The sequence below is a fragment of the Alternaria postmessia genome, assembly GCF_024291825.1.
Source record: "Alternaria postmessia strain BMP 2775 chromosome Unknown scaffold_182, whole genome shotgun sequence".
Lineage (NCBI taxonomy): Eukaryota > Fungi > Ascomycota > Dothideomycetes > Pleosporales > Pleosporaceae > Alternaria > Alternaria postmessia.
Genome location: NW_026260255.1, coordinates 14604 through 29853, shown reverse-complemented (window position 1 = coordinate 29853; position 15250 = coordinate 14604). Strand labels below are relative to the sequence as shown.

At 51.4% G+C, this 15250-nt stretch overlaps 5 protein-coding genes across 5 annotated transcripts; 2 read left to right on the top strand and 3 right to left on the bottom strand.

The window, feature by feature from the left end:
• Positions 1-1326: 1326 nt before the first annotated feature.
• J4E82_011288 (uncharacterized protein) lies at positions 1327-2598 on the bottom strand (the record flags this gene model as incomplete). Its single annotated transcript, XM_051737496.1, has 2 exons — positions 1327-2195; positions 2250-2598. The coding sequence occupies 2 exons, from the start codon at positions 2596-2598 to the stop codon at positions 1327-1329; spliced, it is 1218 nt and encodes a 405-aa protein (XP_051582753.1).
• Positions 2599-3551: 953 nt separating this feature from the next.
• On the top strand, positions 3552-5114 carry J4E82_011287 (uncharacterized protein; the record flags this gene model as incomplete). The annotated part of the gene is made up of 2 exons (XM_051737495.1): positions 3552-4266; positions 5089-5114. 2 exons carry the CDS (start codon positions 3552-3554, stop codon positions 5112-5114), a joined length of 741 nt encoding a protein of 246 aa, XP_051582752.1.
• Positions 5115-5676: 562 nt separating this feature from the next.
• On the bottom strand, positions 5677-8270 carry J4E82_011286 (uncharacterized protein; the record flags this gene model as incomplete). Its single annotated transcript, XM_051737494.1, has 2 exons — positions 5677-6095; positions 6146-8270. The coding sequence occupies 2 exons, from the start codon at positions 8268-8270 to the stop codon at positions 5677-5679; spliced, it is 2544 nt and encodes an 847-aa protein (XP_051582751.1).
• Positions 8271-10634: 2364 nt separating this feature from the next.
• On the top strand, positions 10635-12385 carry J4E82_011285 (uncharacterized protein; the record flags this gene model as incomplete). Its single annotated transcript, XM_051737493.1, has 3 exons — positions 10635-10702; positions 10749-11788; positions 12150-12385. 3 exons carry the CDS (start codon positions 10635-10637, stop codon positions 12383-12385), a joined length of 1344 nt encoding a protein of 447 aa, XP_051582750.1.
• A 616-nt stretch (positions 12386-13001) lies between these two features.
• J4E82_011284 (uncharacterized protein) lies at positions 13002-14588 on the bottom strand (the record flags this gene model as incomplete). Its single annotated transcript, XM_051737492.1, has 1 exon — positions 13002-14588. One exon carries the CDS (start codon positions 14586-14588, stop codon positions 13002-13004), a length of 1587 nt encoding a protein of 528 aa, XP_051582749.1.
• Positions 14589-15250: the final 662 nt, after the last annotated feature.

The following is a 15250-nucleotide window of genomic DNA, read 5'->3' as shown; positions in this document are numbered from 1 at the left end:
GTTTAAGAGCTCTAAACTGAACTGACTGATAAGACGAGAGCTCTAAACTGACACTGAACTGACTGCCAAGCAATCAGTCAGTCAGTCAGTCTCATCAGTTTGGATTGATTGTTAGCAACTCTGATCACACGCAACGCTTTTCTTTCATGTCTAGACAAGATCTGCCACCACAACCTGGCAGAACGATCAACTGTACGAGTATGGGAACACAATAGGCCGTCATTACGTAAATGACGGCAGACGTTAAACTGAAACAAGAATTTCTTATAAAACGGGGCAGCCATTCATTCTTTACGTGGTCATCTCTTCTGTTAGTGCATAATGTCATGTTCATCCGTTGCCTATCATCACCATGTCTTTGTCTCTCACTCTATCACTGTACTTGGATCTCAATGTGCTATCAGACTGTAGACATGACGAAGTAATGACACTAGACCACACGCCAAGCTGTTCAAAACTTTGCAAACATGTGATGTATGCCAACCTCAAGCCCGATATCTTCTAAGAGACACATTGCCACAACCAAGCCATTGCGCGCTTCATGACGCCCCCAGGTTCGTCTCCGCTGGACGATCCAATACCCACGATGAACAGTCCAGCGGATCTGGGGAGTTTTCAGCTCGCGACGAGCTACAGCGGCAGAGGTTCGCCTCCAAACGATAAGAAGTGCTGAAGCAGAGGTTCCTTTGGAAATCCGTTCATCTGGCAGAGCTTCGCTGTTGGCTTCAGAAAGCACAAGTCGGCGCTACTCTCGTTATGCTCTACCATGGCCGAGCGACAACGACTGCTTTATACGCAATCTCCCCAATCATCACGGATCTTCAACCACCGATGGAAATACAAATGCCGACAACGTTCGCGACCGGGTGCGAACGCGGCCGGAAGATCTCCCGTCACGGGATTCTAAATGCTATCGCTCGTCCACAATGCGGTTGTGGCTTGGCTGGGTCAAGCCGTCGCGGTGCGGTATGAACAAGCTTGGGCAAGCGTCCTCTCGGGTGAGTTTCCTTGAGTCACTTATTCTTGGCTGGGTGTGATATGAGAGGATGTGCGTTTCAAAGGGTGCTGGTGTTGACGACGCTTGAAGCAGGGGGATGAAACGCGTTTCGGGGTGGCGTTGCAGGTTGAGACGGGGACACAAGAACTAGTCATGTAGGATTTGAATGCCAAAGATAAGGTATGAACTTTGCGATAGACGTAACGTGTATCGTATTCGACAACAGCTGTGCTAATGTGCGGAAGGAAAGCCAGAGACTGATTCGCTAGGTAACAAGATGAACACCGGAAAATGCGACAACACCCGAACGATCAACGTCACGATCCCACTCAAACCAAGTTCCCCCTCGCATCCTGCTCCCTCTCAATCGCCTCGAACAGGCTCTTGAAGTTGCCTGCGCCAAAGCCGTCAAAGTTGTTCCGCTGGATAATCTCAATAAACACTGTAGGCCGATCCATCAAATGCTTCGTAAACAATTGCAGCAGATAACCACCCTCATCGAAATCGATAAGAATGTCCAAACTCTTGAGCACCTCAAAGTCCTCGTTGAGCGTGAGTCCAGATTTCTTGAGTCGCATCTTCATAGAGTCGTAGTACGTCTCGGGTACCTTGATAAATTCCACGCCTCGCGCTTTCAGGTTGGTAATGTCGCGAACGATGTTATCCGTTCGTAGCGCGATATGCTGGACACCGGGACCGCCATAGAAATCAACGTATTCTTCGATCTGGCTTTGCTTCTTGCCCTTGGCCGGCTCGTTGATGGGCATCTTGACGACATCGTTGGGCGAACTCATGACGATACTCTTGAGCGCTGAGTATTCAGTGCAGATGTCCTTGTCGTCGACGCTCCAGAAGCGATGGAAACCAAGCACCTTTTCGTAATACTCGCATGCGTTTTCCATCTCATCCCAGTCTTGGTTGCCGACGCAGTGGTCGATTGCTTCGAGATTGACCTGCGGCAGGTATTTTTGGAGGGGGTCGGCGGCGGATGATTCCGGGCGGTAGCCAGGCAGGAAGATGCCGGTGTAGTCATTTTTTTGAATGAGCGTGTGCGTTGTGTCGCCGTAAGTGCGGATGGTAGCGAGGCGGACTGAGCCGTAGGTGTCGGAGATGTCGTGGGGAGCGGAAATGGTGGCTGCGCCTGATGAGACGGCAGCGGAGTATATGGCATCTACGTTGTCGACTTCGAATGCGACATCTGGGAATCTAGTTAGTGATGGTCGCCATGGTTACAAGGGATGCTATCGCTTACCTTTGACGGCATCACCATGGCGCTCTTGATGCTCGTGGATCTCTCGTAGTAGCTGCTCGTCCTCTTTGCTGAATCTTGAGCCTTGCTCTAGACACCTCAAAGGTGATGTGAGGATGAAAGTCACGTTGCCGTTCCGTACAACGTGAGAGGCGGTAGCTCTTGATCCAGTCTCTAGGCCACGGTATGCGACACGCTCGAAGCCCATGCGCGATACATAGAAAGAGGCTGCTTGTTTGGCGTTACCGACATACCAGTGTACATGGTGGTAGCCTTGGTATGCCGAGACTTCTGAAGGAGAAGCGGCGGATGGCCGTGGCGATGAAGGAGGAGAGATAGCAGCGGGCGCCATGATAGAGCAGTTGATAGCGAACAACGACTATATGTAAGTAGAACCGAAAGTATCCAAGCCTTTGCTTATGCGGTACCAGAGCAGTACTGTGAAGTGTAGTGAACTCAACACTAGGCACCGATGCGCAGCCATTCTTTATCTTCTACCACTCTGCATCCACTTCCCTTCTCAAACCGCTATCCGATCTCTTTTGCTAGCAATTGCCATATCCAACCCTGGTAGCGTCATCAGGTTGGTTATGCCGAGCTCACGTGTGGTGGCCGCCAGAAGAAAGCAGATGTTGGTACCGCCGCTTTCCGCCAATGGATGTTCCGCCGGCAGCCGCCGTGGATACATCGCGTCTCAACCGCGTAGCTGGAGCAGGCTTACGACCAACGATGTAGAGCGTGTCGAGGACATGACGCTAGTAATCATCCACGCGCGATCTGGGTGTGAGGCTGCGCAGTCGTGACATTGTGTCAAGAGTGTTCGTCGCGTCGTGGCGGGTCAGCCGGCGATTGCCTGGCGAGGCTTTGTCTTTCCGCTAGCACGGCTCAATACCGCGCAAGTCCATTGTCACATGCTATGATCCGACAATCTTCATCTTGTGCTGATGCGCTTGGTCAGTTCTACAAATTTTGTCTCTTCAAGTGCCTGATAGGTCGAGCGTGTATTGAGATTCGTTGTGGTGGGTGTCATGGTCCCGCATAGGCCGAGACCCCAGGCAGCCTTGCACCAGCCGCCTTCCGTACCAGACCTAAATCTTTGCCGTGAACTCCCGCCTAAGCCGAGTGAGCAAACGTGATCTGCATATGTCAAAATGATCAAACTAATAGTGCTAGAAACTCTCCGTACATTGCTCTTAACGCATAGCAAAACCCCGAGTTGAACTTTGACCCGTCTTTAATCTTCGTGACCAAATTCATCGCTCCAAAGCCCATCACTACGAGGACCACACCAGACATCACACAATCATGGCAGTCACTCTCCCCAACACATCTTTATCCGCAAACGACGCCAGGATCCTGAATGCGATCTTCGACCCAGAAACCCTTCCATCATCTGTCGGCCAACAAAAAGAAACTTCATCATCAATCGACCCTTCATTACCCGCTCATCCCAGTATTCCCACATCGCTGCTCACATTGCTGGAGCGCCAACAAAGCGATATCATAGCACGTACATCCAGCACCTCGAGCATCGCTGAGATAGATGCTGCAATAGAAGAGTTGGACAGGGTGGTAGAGCAGTACCCAGAATATGCGGGCGCCTGGGTGAACCGAGCTATGGTGAGGAGGATGAAGCTAGAAGCAAACATGGAAGTGGGGAAAAACATCTTTCAGAACACGACTGAGACATTAGGATCAGATGTCGAATCGGTGTTCTCAGATCTTGCGCAAGCGATTCATCTTTCCTCAACATCCTCTTCCACGCCAGCGGTATCTCCTCACGCCGCAAAGGTTCTTCGGACAGCTTACTCGCACCGCGCGTATCTTTATCTGAAAGCTGTGGAGTCAGGGTCGCGGTGGAAGGGGATGACGACATCTGAGTTGGAGGAATCAGCAAGTAAAGATTTTGCGGCTGCGGCGCGGTATGGGGATGAGGTTGCAAGGGAGATGAGCGTTAGGACGAATCCGTATAAGAAGATGTGTGGAGTCATTGTCAGGGATGCGTTGAGAGAGGAGATGAGTTTGCACAAATGACCTATTTGTATAGAAATTCCATACACGTATGCAGGAAGTCTGTGATGCGATTTGTGGACTTCTTATCGCTTGTACAGTATTGGCCAGAGACCCTTTCATTCATCCCAAAATCTTCCTCTACATCTGAAGTCTGTCTTGACTAGAAGATTCTACACCCTTTCATAGTTCCTTCCTGCAGCTTCCACTCTGACTTTGATATGGACCGTCACAGCCTCGTCAGTTCCTTTTTCCGGATGCACTTCCGTCCAACTGCGCAACCTCACCCTTCCCATGAGAATGCCAGTACCAAAAACGAAATACTGCCCATGTTCCCATCACCGAGAGATAAACGCGTGGAAGTTCTGGTAGCTTGCCTATGAAGGCTTGATGGAGTAAGCTAAGTTGTACGCCATACTCAACACACAAGACCAGATTTGTGGAAACTGCGTGCAGGGTGGCTACGGTCAGTAAAGTGAGAGCAATTACTACGACCATATTGTCGGACTGTTGCGGCGGGGGGTTTGCAATGCATCTTGGTAACGACATTTATGTGTTTCGTGTGAACTGAGATTGGAGGTGAGAGGCTAGAGCAGACGAGATAGATGTGAAGTCGATCGAGTGATATACGATAGGTGTGGGTGCTTATTTTCTAAACGGACATTGCTTTAAACATTTCTTTATCACTAGATCAGGCCGAGAAGCGTCTGGCAAGTACATCGCAAGTCCTCGTTCGCAATGCAACACTTGAGGTGTGTCCAGCTACTTCCTGAAACACCTTGTCTCATCCCACTGCTTGTATCATTCGCCGCCGTTTCATTTATTTTTCCAGGTCTTCGCCGTGGTGGCCTCCGATAATACTAGTGGTACCGCGATGGCGTATACCTCACAAGCAGCTTATGTTGGAGTTCTAGGAAGCAGATGAAAGACGTGCGTACATGGCTACTAGATTCATCGGATTACATGTCATGTTCTTCTCCACTCCCATCCATCGTTGTCTGACTCTTTGGTTCTCAAAAACAAACTCCACAACTCTGGAACAAGGTATGACCGTTCTTAACTGGTGATTAGCTTCTCCGTGCGAAGTGCATGTAGAACATCAAATGACTCCTTACAATCTTTTCTGGGCACTCAGCTGATCATTCCTTACATATACTCCATGACTCAGAGTGCCTCCAAAGATCTACTGAACAAACCTAAAACCATGAGAAAACTGTATTGTGATGTTGGCGAAACCAGCGACAACAGCAACATGGGATACATCGAAGGGACAGACATGTAGATAACCGCTAGAATCTATTAATCTATTCTACTTTTTGAGCTACCATGACAGAGTTAGCCGAGTATTGTAGCTACACAGCTAGACCGTATTACCCTTGCTAAGTCTGAATTCCATCACATTATCCCTTTTCACACTTCTCTACATGGGCAAGTTCCATATGAAGTCCAGCGTACCATCGTCAAATCCCTGAAACCCCCCGTTACCCCCAACCCCACCATCCCCCAATCCAAACGGTGCCATCGCCGGGTCAAAAGGCAGCGCCAACCAATCATCATCCGGCATATCCGGCATCAAGCCGGTGACGTTTTCCGCTAAGCTTGATAAACTGCTTTGGCCTGCATTGTGGTTGTTCAAGAAGGCCATGCCCTCTGTTGCAGCGGATGGAGTGTGAGAAGAGAGATTGTTGTTGTTGGAGGATGTGTTGTGGGTGGTTGATGTGGCGCGGGAAGGTAGGCGAGGGGGACGAGAGGAGACGACAAAGGATTCGCGGAGGCGGGCGACGTGGAGGTCGAGGAGGGTCGCGTAGCGGGAGGCTAGGTGCATGTCGTCGAGAGTGCCTGGAGCGTCTTGTTAGTAACAGGGTATCGAACGCGGAGGAGTGACCTACTTGCGCGAAGAGCCCGGATAGCCGCATCCAGGATATCCAGACAATTCTGCAATTTTGCATTTCTTGATCCCAGACTCAGGCCTTTGATCAGGTAGATTGAACTCGTAGTTATCCTGAGGAAGATTCGTACAGGCGAGTAACGCAGCGCTCCTGTCTCAGATAGCTGACAGACTTTTTGTAGTATCTGACAACTTCCATCCACAACCTCTTGGATAAAATCGTAGTCCCGCGGTTCGAGGTTGAAAGGCAGATTATCCTCCTGCGGCACATCGGGATCTGTTTCCGCGAGTGTGCGTTCGACGACTGCCTGCATGCCAAGAGAGTTCGTGTAGATACGAACGTATTGGTATTCAATGTGGAGCATATCGTGCAGACCAACTTTGAGTTTGCAGGGGTCGAGGTACTTTTTCCTCCACGATACTAGCAGTGGTTGGAAGTGCTCGAGCAAGCCTATGTAGCGACCGGTGCGTAGTAAGCTTCGTGTTGTGGCTGTGTTTGGATAGATGGTGTCGGAGATTGACCGGGCGAGTTTGGTGAGCTCGACCCATGCGCTCATAAAGGACTGCCATTGCTCTACAGCACCCGTCGCAGAGTCAACGGGTATCTTCTCCATTAAAGCATGGTTTAAGCTCTGTGGTATCATCGATGTGCAGCCTAGTCTCCACGAAAGTTGTTCGAGTAGCACGTATAGCAGCTTCCGAGCTCGGATCCTTCGGAGGATAAGGTATTCCGTGGTGAACTTTGGGTACGACACCTGGTCCTTGTCTATTCTCGCATTGTCCTCGAATAGTCCCAGCTCTTGTGCTAATGATAATGCGCAACCCATCAACATCCATGACATACGGTCGGAGCGTTTCGCGGGCTCAATGACATCTTCAAGCCATCGGTTCGACGTCACATCCCCTTCTAACAGCTTTGCGCCTTCTTCTGTGGTGTTATTTGCGCCAATCATAAGTTCACAATCCCAGCCATCAGCGGCCGTAGGGAAATGTAGCGCTCGAGGATGCCACTCCGATAGCAGGAGCAGGGCTTCTATCGACCCAATAGTCCTACTCTGCGCTTTGGATGGCTTGACCTGTCCGAGCATGATCTTCATGATGAAGCGCTGACACTGCTCCCAAAGCCTATCATGCACAAAGTAGCCTCTCGAAGCGCCGCCCACGCCAGGAAGGATATTGTACCTCGACGAGATCATCAGTATAGTAGTGCACAAGAAAGGATCCAGCGCGATCAGCGTATAGTGATTTTCGTGATGCGCATAAAACTCCCCTAGTATCGGCGACAACGGCGAACAATTCTTGAAGAACAAATCGACATATGTTACTGCCTCATGTGCAGAGAACCAGCCCATCTGCACGAATCGACACGATGTCCACGTCTTCAGCGTCTCTGGTGACGGCGTCGACATCTGCACCGGCTGTGCTCTAAAGGTGTGGAATGGCGACGACGGAACGCCATTGTCGTAGCCGGATGGACCTGACCTGGGTGTTTCATATGCTTGTGATCCCGACTGTTCTTGATTGTCGATAGCATCGCGATGATGCGCGGCTTCAAACAATAGATTCAGTGCATCGCTCCCGCTCGATACCACTGTTCGCATCACCGAATGTGCAAGATCTGGCTGGCCATGAGACGACGAGATCCTCCGTAGGTGTCCATGAGGAGAATGGAACTCGGAACGATTCGAGCCATTGACATGTGGACTAGTACCCGGCGTAAACCCATGCGTCGATATAGACGATCTATGGCCTGGTGACGGCAGTGGTGCGGGATTCGACTGAGGTCGATCGCGCGTCGCAGACGCCGACGTAGTACCACCACCGCCACTGATAGCCTCCTCCTCCTCCTCACCCTCCCTTGCTACTTCGCCCGGTTTCCTCCTCTTGACCCAACTCCTCTCCGACCTAAAAACGCACTCGCGCATCTCGCGCTTGCATCTCTGACACGGCGGCTTTAGCTCGCCTCCATCTGGCCCGGTACCCAAGATGCATTTTGCCTTGCGCTGCCGGCAATTGATGCAAGCCTTGTATGCGCGCTTGAAGTCTTCGGGGTGGGTCCGCTTCTTGCTTGACCCAGAGCTCGAATTGGCATCTTGTTGGCCAGTGCTCGGATTGGAATCGTCCATTGTGACGATGAACAATAAATGGTAATTGATAGGGTGGTACGACGAACGGATGGCGCAGGAAAATCTGGTGGGTGGTAGCCCGGGTATGACTGGGTTTTGCGCCTCGGGTATCGGCGGGTGCGAGGCGGGCTTATGCAGCGGAGCGGCATGCGCCTCAACGAAGACGGACCATGCTGCACGGTGTTGATTACATAATGATGTCGGAGCATACGTTCAATTCGTGCGCATGTGCGATGCTGAGAATGGGCGTGTTTTTCTTACTATGTCGCGATGGTGTTTGTGGGGTGACTGCGCGATAGGTGGCCGGCTAGTGGTGGGTTGGCTTTGGGAAAGCCCCGTGCTGCCAGTCTGTCACGCCTCTTTCCCTCCGACAAGTACATAGGTAACAAGGCATGACTCGGCCAACAACGACATCTGTATAATTTCGCAGGGCTAGAACGACATTGTAGAGGCAAAGCTAATGGGTTCGATGCCTACTGTCGTTATCTGCTGAGATTGCGTGCAGCCTTCTCACACTCACTTCCATTTCTCTCCTCATCGAAGCAAGCGTTGACATTGCTATGCAATCAATCATCGCTCAGGAAAACGTTCGCATCTCCAGGAGGCGATGGTGAAGGACGCATGGTTTCACACGCTGCTCAGCACCGGTTCCGACAGCCTCGATGTTCATCGTTCTGGAGCAAGTTCATTCGCTCGTAAGCAAGGATACGTCAATATGATTCAGTTGCTATCTTCTGCCTCGCGGGAAGATGATACGGACATTGCGCCTCGCGCTGCGCCTATCGCCAGATATTGTATCGGTTACACAAAACAAGCATCACAAGCCTTTTAGCCAATTAGCAGAGCGACTCCCATAAGCTCAGCCTTGCCAAGGCTTACATGCCTCAATCGCACAGCCTGCCACGCTACCAAGACGCTGCTCAGGAATCTCGTTATCTACCTCTTTGTTGAGTCCATTTTGTGCTCTTATCATTCAGACCCGATTACTGTCAGAATGGACCCTTCTACCAGGAAGCCATACAAACCTCACGAAAGAAGCCATAGACATGCAGTGCAATCGCTGCAATATCGCACTAGAGCCCTCTGGCTTCTTGGTCTGTACATCTTACTCATCGTGATTCCATGGGTGTTGACCTGCGTGCTTGCGCACCGACCCCTCAACTCAGGCTCATACATCCGACAACGAGGCTTCCTTGAACATAAGGCGTTGAGTATGCGCAACTGGTACACCGCAGTCGACGTGCTCAATTCGATCGCTGGGCTAATAACAAGTAAGCAATATCGAACTAGACCTTACCAGCTGCTCGTGCTAACCACGTGAATCAATGTTCAGTTCCAATCCTCTCTGCAGTCTTGGCTCAAGCGGCCGTGCTTTTTTGTCAGAGGCGAAAGCCAAACGAGTTTCTGAGCCTGAGAGATATGTTTATACTAGCAGATCGCGGATGGACAAATGTACCTCTAATCTGGAATTCGATCAGAAGCCGGCAAAAGGTGCAAGGCCGAAAGTCAAGCGTAGGTTTCCTGCTTCCTGCTGCTTGTCTCGTCCTCATTGGGGCAATACAACAACCTCTGTATCAGATTCTGGTGGAAGTCAGTCAGATATCTGTAGCCACGTGCAGAGATATCCCTTCTTGGCACCACTCCGCTGATGACTGTACGGCTCACCCGCGATACGAAAGAATTGGGAATGATGTTGAGCCTGCACAAATGGCTCTTGCACAACATTCCATTATCCGGTCCCGGATGACCTCGGAGCTAACATCCATCTCCGTCGACGAGGCACAGTCTCATCTATGGAGTGTAAACACTACATTCAGACCAATGACTAACTATTATGCGTCAATAGGCGTAGGGACGACATCGCTGCGCTACTGGGTGTTCATGCGCAATGATATATCACTCCAGAGTAAGCTGGTGGACGAGCCTATTCCAGATTTCTTCGTGGCTGGGCTTCCAGCGGAAACTGCGACTGGAGTCTTGCGGCAGCACATAATGAGGCTCAATTCTTCTATATCATGCGAAGAGGTGGATGCAGGCGAATTTCCATCACGATGTCCTGGTGAACAACCTCTCACCGTGTTCTGGAAACGCTTCTTAGATACAGAAGTGCGTATTTGTGTTCCTGGAGATTATACCGCTTTCCCATGGTCACTGAGACGCAGTCGTCAGGACCTTACCGAAGAGGTGTATATTGACGTTAAGGACCTGAGTATCAGTGACCAAGACACAGAGGATCCAACGTTCAATACAAGTTCTACTGTCCGATGCACGGCAACAACAACGAGGGGGTATTTTGAACTAGGAAATAACTGGAATAATAACACATACGGGCCGCTTCTCGAACACTGGCCGAAACCAGCAGAAATGGCGGAAAATTTCAATGATTGGACTGATAGTTATGGCGATTGTCCAGACGTTATACCCTCTGACATGTATGTGAGATGGGGAATTTGACGAGTAGGAACTGACGCAAGACAGAGATGCCTGTTTCAACAAGGGTTCTCAGATGACTTCGCAAGACGTCAATCCTTCTGATAAAGAGACCTGGAGGATACCTGGCCCATTAATGACAACTGCACTTGCGCTGTTTGCAAACGGTTCCTGGCTGAACACAGCAGCCGAAAATGTATCAAATCATTCATATAACGGTACCTATCAAACTGGAGGCTACTTTGACGAGATCCCTTCATGGCAACTTTTCTGGCGCGGATTGCCTTTCTCAAATCTCTGGACACCAGGGAACGGCTACAACGAACTCGAGTGGAAGGGCAGGGATTTTGTGTCTCAGTGCGGCTATTTTGAAGAGCGCACGTTTGATGATATCAGAATAACGAACCATGATCTGTTCGAAACCACGCAGCAGTTCTTCGCCGCTTTTGCACCCGGCTTCAACGGTGGCAAAAACCAAACACTAGATACAGCTCAGAGTTTGCTGGAAATCGCCATATTTGTCGCCAATCGAGCCTTCGTGACCTGGCTTTCCCCCGATTCCAGCCGGAATACATTGGACATCCTAGATGGACGTCACATCTACACTTCGCCTGGTGCTGCCGTGCCAAAACCTGTTCTATCAAAGTCAAGCATCATCATAATGTCGGTATTGATAGGTCTTCAACTACTCGGTCTGGGCTACTTGATCTATTACTTATATCGCGTCCCATCATGGTCCGATCAGCTGGACGCCATGGCTATGGCCCGTATCGGAGCAAGTCTGCATCACCGAGGCGTTCTTCCAGCTATTGGCCCAGTGAGCAAGCAAGACCTCAATGCCTTACAAACTGTGGGGGGCTTGATTGGCATTGTCGAGAAGAGCCCGCGTCGCGACAGCTCGGCAAGCGAATCAGTGCTTCCCGATCTAGCTGCTACAGATGGCTCCGCAGTGGAACTACAAAGGCTCACTTCACCTGAGCACGGTGCAAGTCGTGTCAGACATAGCGTTATAGGTGTTGAACTTGGTTTGGACGCGCCGGTGCCGATTCTTACGACTAGTCAAGCACATCGGAGTCTGTATGTCCCTGGTATGAAGAGATTGTGGAGGGGTTTATTTGCATCTGGGAAAACAACACCAATAGACGACTAGTGAACTGCTCAGAATCCCCAAGGCTCTTTGACGTTGTCATCGCGGGTGTTGGTGGTCGACTTGTTACATTGGGGTGCTGGAGAAGGCTACCCTGTGTCAGGCTGCGTCGTGCATATGGGTTGGCCTGGCAGCTCAAGGTTGAGGTGAGGCTGCAGGAATATAAGCAGACTATTCAATCTCTCTCTCTGCTCGTTCTCCAAACACTGCGCGCTCGTGTCCAAAAGATCATTGTGTTATATAATGGTTTTCTATCATGTCTCCTCACTCTATCTTCGCTAGTCATAACATAAAGATCACAGCGAAAACAGTACCGGCTCCCATGACCTTATACCAACACATTGCTACACTTGCGCCTGAACTTGCCGATCCTGGCGTTGGAGCAATACGCACTTCAGACGATGAACCACTCGATGTCGCCGACTTCGTATCCGTAGCCAATACCGACGAAATAGCAGTGACCGAAGAAGTGCTCTCCGTATCACCCAAAGATACCATCCCAATGGACGTACGCCCAAAATCCCTCCCACACGTATAAAACCCCGCACCACTCTCACTCCCCTCGGAACTGCATGTGTACAACGCGCTTCCGCTCCCACCACCCCCATTGAACATCTCAGACCAAGCGCTTGTCCAAACTCCAATCTGCGTCGTAGTAACAATCTGCGTTACACTCATAGAGGAGACTGAGCATCTAGGCCTCCCATATGCGTCCGTGTAACAGATTTCATCGACAGAACAGCAGAGGCTACCAGCGTAGCCACATGTCGTCCCGTCGCATGTTTGAGCCGAAGCGACGCCAAGGAAGCCGAGAAAGAATGATGCAGAGGCTATGAAGTGCATGCCTGTGCGCCAGATATCGAAGTTGCGATGGGCTATGACGGTGACAAGCGCTTCGTAGAAAGACTTTAGGTGAGATGTTTACGAGAGATGAAGTTCGCTGGAAGTTTGGCGTGATCAATCGCGTGGAGTTGCGCTATCCCTTGTTGAGCTGCTCCGCGCTGTACTGGTAGGCTTGGCCGCTCATTAGCTGCCCTAGTTCACACTCAGGAGGCTAGGATAGTCTAAGATAGATATCAGAGCCGTTTGGAGAACAGACATAGCATTGCCAGTGTGAATTACAGGTTGGTGGTCTCTTAGACCCCGTTGGTTCTCTACACCTTGCCATCCCCCACCTTCCTCGCCGCCTTCTTCTCCTCAATCCCCTCTCTCCACTCCCTTCCCCAAACCGCCGTCGCATAAGTCATACCCGCCCCAGCAACCAAGAACCCCGCACTAATTGTCGAAAACCAGCCGACGCCAATCGCCCTAACGGCAGGCAAACACACCGCCGACCCCGCCGCCGCAAACATGTAGCGCATAAAGTAATTCCCCGCCACCACCTCTGCGCTCCTCCCTTGCATAACATCCAAGCAGTACGTATTGAGACTAGGAAAGCAAAACAATTGCGCCACGCCCTGGAGAAACATCATGATGACGGGGAGCGCAACACCGCCAACCCGCTTCTCAACACTCCACCCGTACACAATCATACAAGCGGGTATGACGCCCCCGAGGAAGAAGACGCAAGACCGCAGACGGTCCTCTGATACGCGCTGGCCCCGCTTTTGGATATACTTCTTCACAACGTGGTCTGCGTAGCGGCCGCCGAAGAAGGTGCCGACGAGGTATCCACAGCCCGGCGCGATGTAGAAGAGTCCCGATTGCAAGGGGGACTGCAGGTCGAACCGTGGATTGAGCACGTACCGGATGGGCGTGAGCAGGCTGTACATATTCCAGACCAAGCTCGCGGACGCGAGGGCCGTGAGGAGAATATTCGGGTACCGATATAATCTCACGACGCGGAAGGGGTTAAGCCACGCCCACATCTTGCTTGCGCGCTGCTTTGCAGGCAGACCCGCGAGCTCGTCGGCGCGCTTGCTGTGTATGGTCTCGGGCTGGAGGAAGAAACAAAACACAGTCGCGGCACCAGCAAGAGCCGTCTGCAGCCAGAAGATGTCGCGCCACGAGCGGAACGTGACTATAATTCCACCGATAAAAGGGCCCAGCGCAGGGCCAATCAGCGTACCGGAGAGGAACCAACCTAGCGCTGTTGCGCGCTCGGTCGGCTTGTAAATGTCGCCTATGACTGCTGATCCGATGACGAGGAAGGCGGTGCCTTGGAACGCGGTTAGGATCCTGAAGACGAAGAAGGCAGCGAGGTTGGGGCTTAGCGCCGTGCCGATGCTGAATGCGGTGAATAACGCGGCACTCACGACGCTCACCCATTTCCGGCCGTAGATGTTTCCGTAGGGACCGTAGAAACAGGGGGATAGGCCCATGAAGAGCATGTACAAGGCGTTTGATACGTTGATGATGGAGCCGTCTGTGTTGAATGTTTTTGCTACTTCGGGAACGGCGGAGAGGACAGTCGTCGAGGAGATGGGGGCGAGGAAGCTGCAGAAGGAGACGACGGCGACGATGACCATTTTTCGGCGTGGGGTGAACTTGTTGTAGATGGTGTCGTTGTCACCTGTTGCGACGTATTGCACATTGGCCATGTCATGGTGGCTGACTGATGAGACTGTGCGTTGGAGTTGAAGACGGCCTTGTTGGTCGTCCTCAGTCCGTGGTGCAGGTATGATGGAGGCGTATTCAGTGTTTTTCTCAGACTCGGTTGTTTGATGTTCAGGTTCGGTGGCCGGGTGGGAAGATTGCTGTGGGCCAGCGGGTGCTGAGGAGGATGTGGAAGAGGGTGCCATCTTGCGTACTCATAGAAGGCGAGTCCTGGGAAAGAATGATGCTCCTGCGGGGGAAGATTACAAGGACATGTGCTGCTGTGATACAAGACTTGCAGTACCAACTCAAGTCAGGAAAGAGTGTTTGAAGCCTCAGGTTAGGAAGAATGTTTAGACAAAGGAGAGCAAGTGACTCGAGACATTAGATATGCGTGCCCTACGATGCATGTTGGGCTATCTTTCTGCAATCTTGCTACATTAGCGTCTTCCTACGGCTTCATATCCGCGGGTGGGTACTGGATTCCGTCGAAGAATTGTCCAAACAGAATCTTTTCCGTGCAGGGTTTTTCGCGTACATCGCTTCGAGGCGTTGGCGTATCCGGCGAGTGGAGTAGCGCGAGGGGTGGAGCAGCGCGACATGGGCATCGGAGTAGAAATGTCCGGTCGGATACTTTGCCGCCGATGGATATGTAGTATCGCTGACCGACCAAATGTCCAAGTTGGGAATGTCGTTGGGTACATTGGGTTCGTCGAGTTTGCGTGAGGTGCAGTGTGCGGTCCGGGTATAAGGTGCCTGCAAAGACTTTTCCGTGCCACATGACTCATGCCAACCGTCGTCACATGCATGCTGCAAATGCGCAACACATACAACTGCCCTCTCGAGTGAGCTCAGCGAAGAGCAGCGC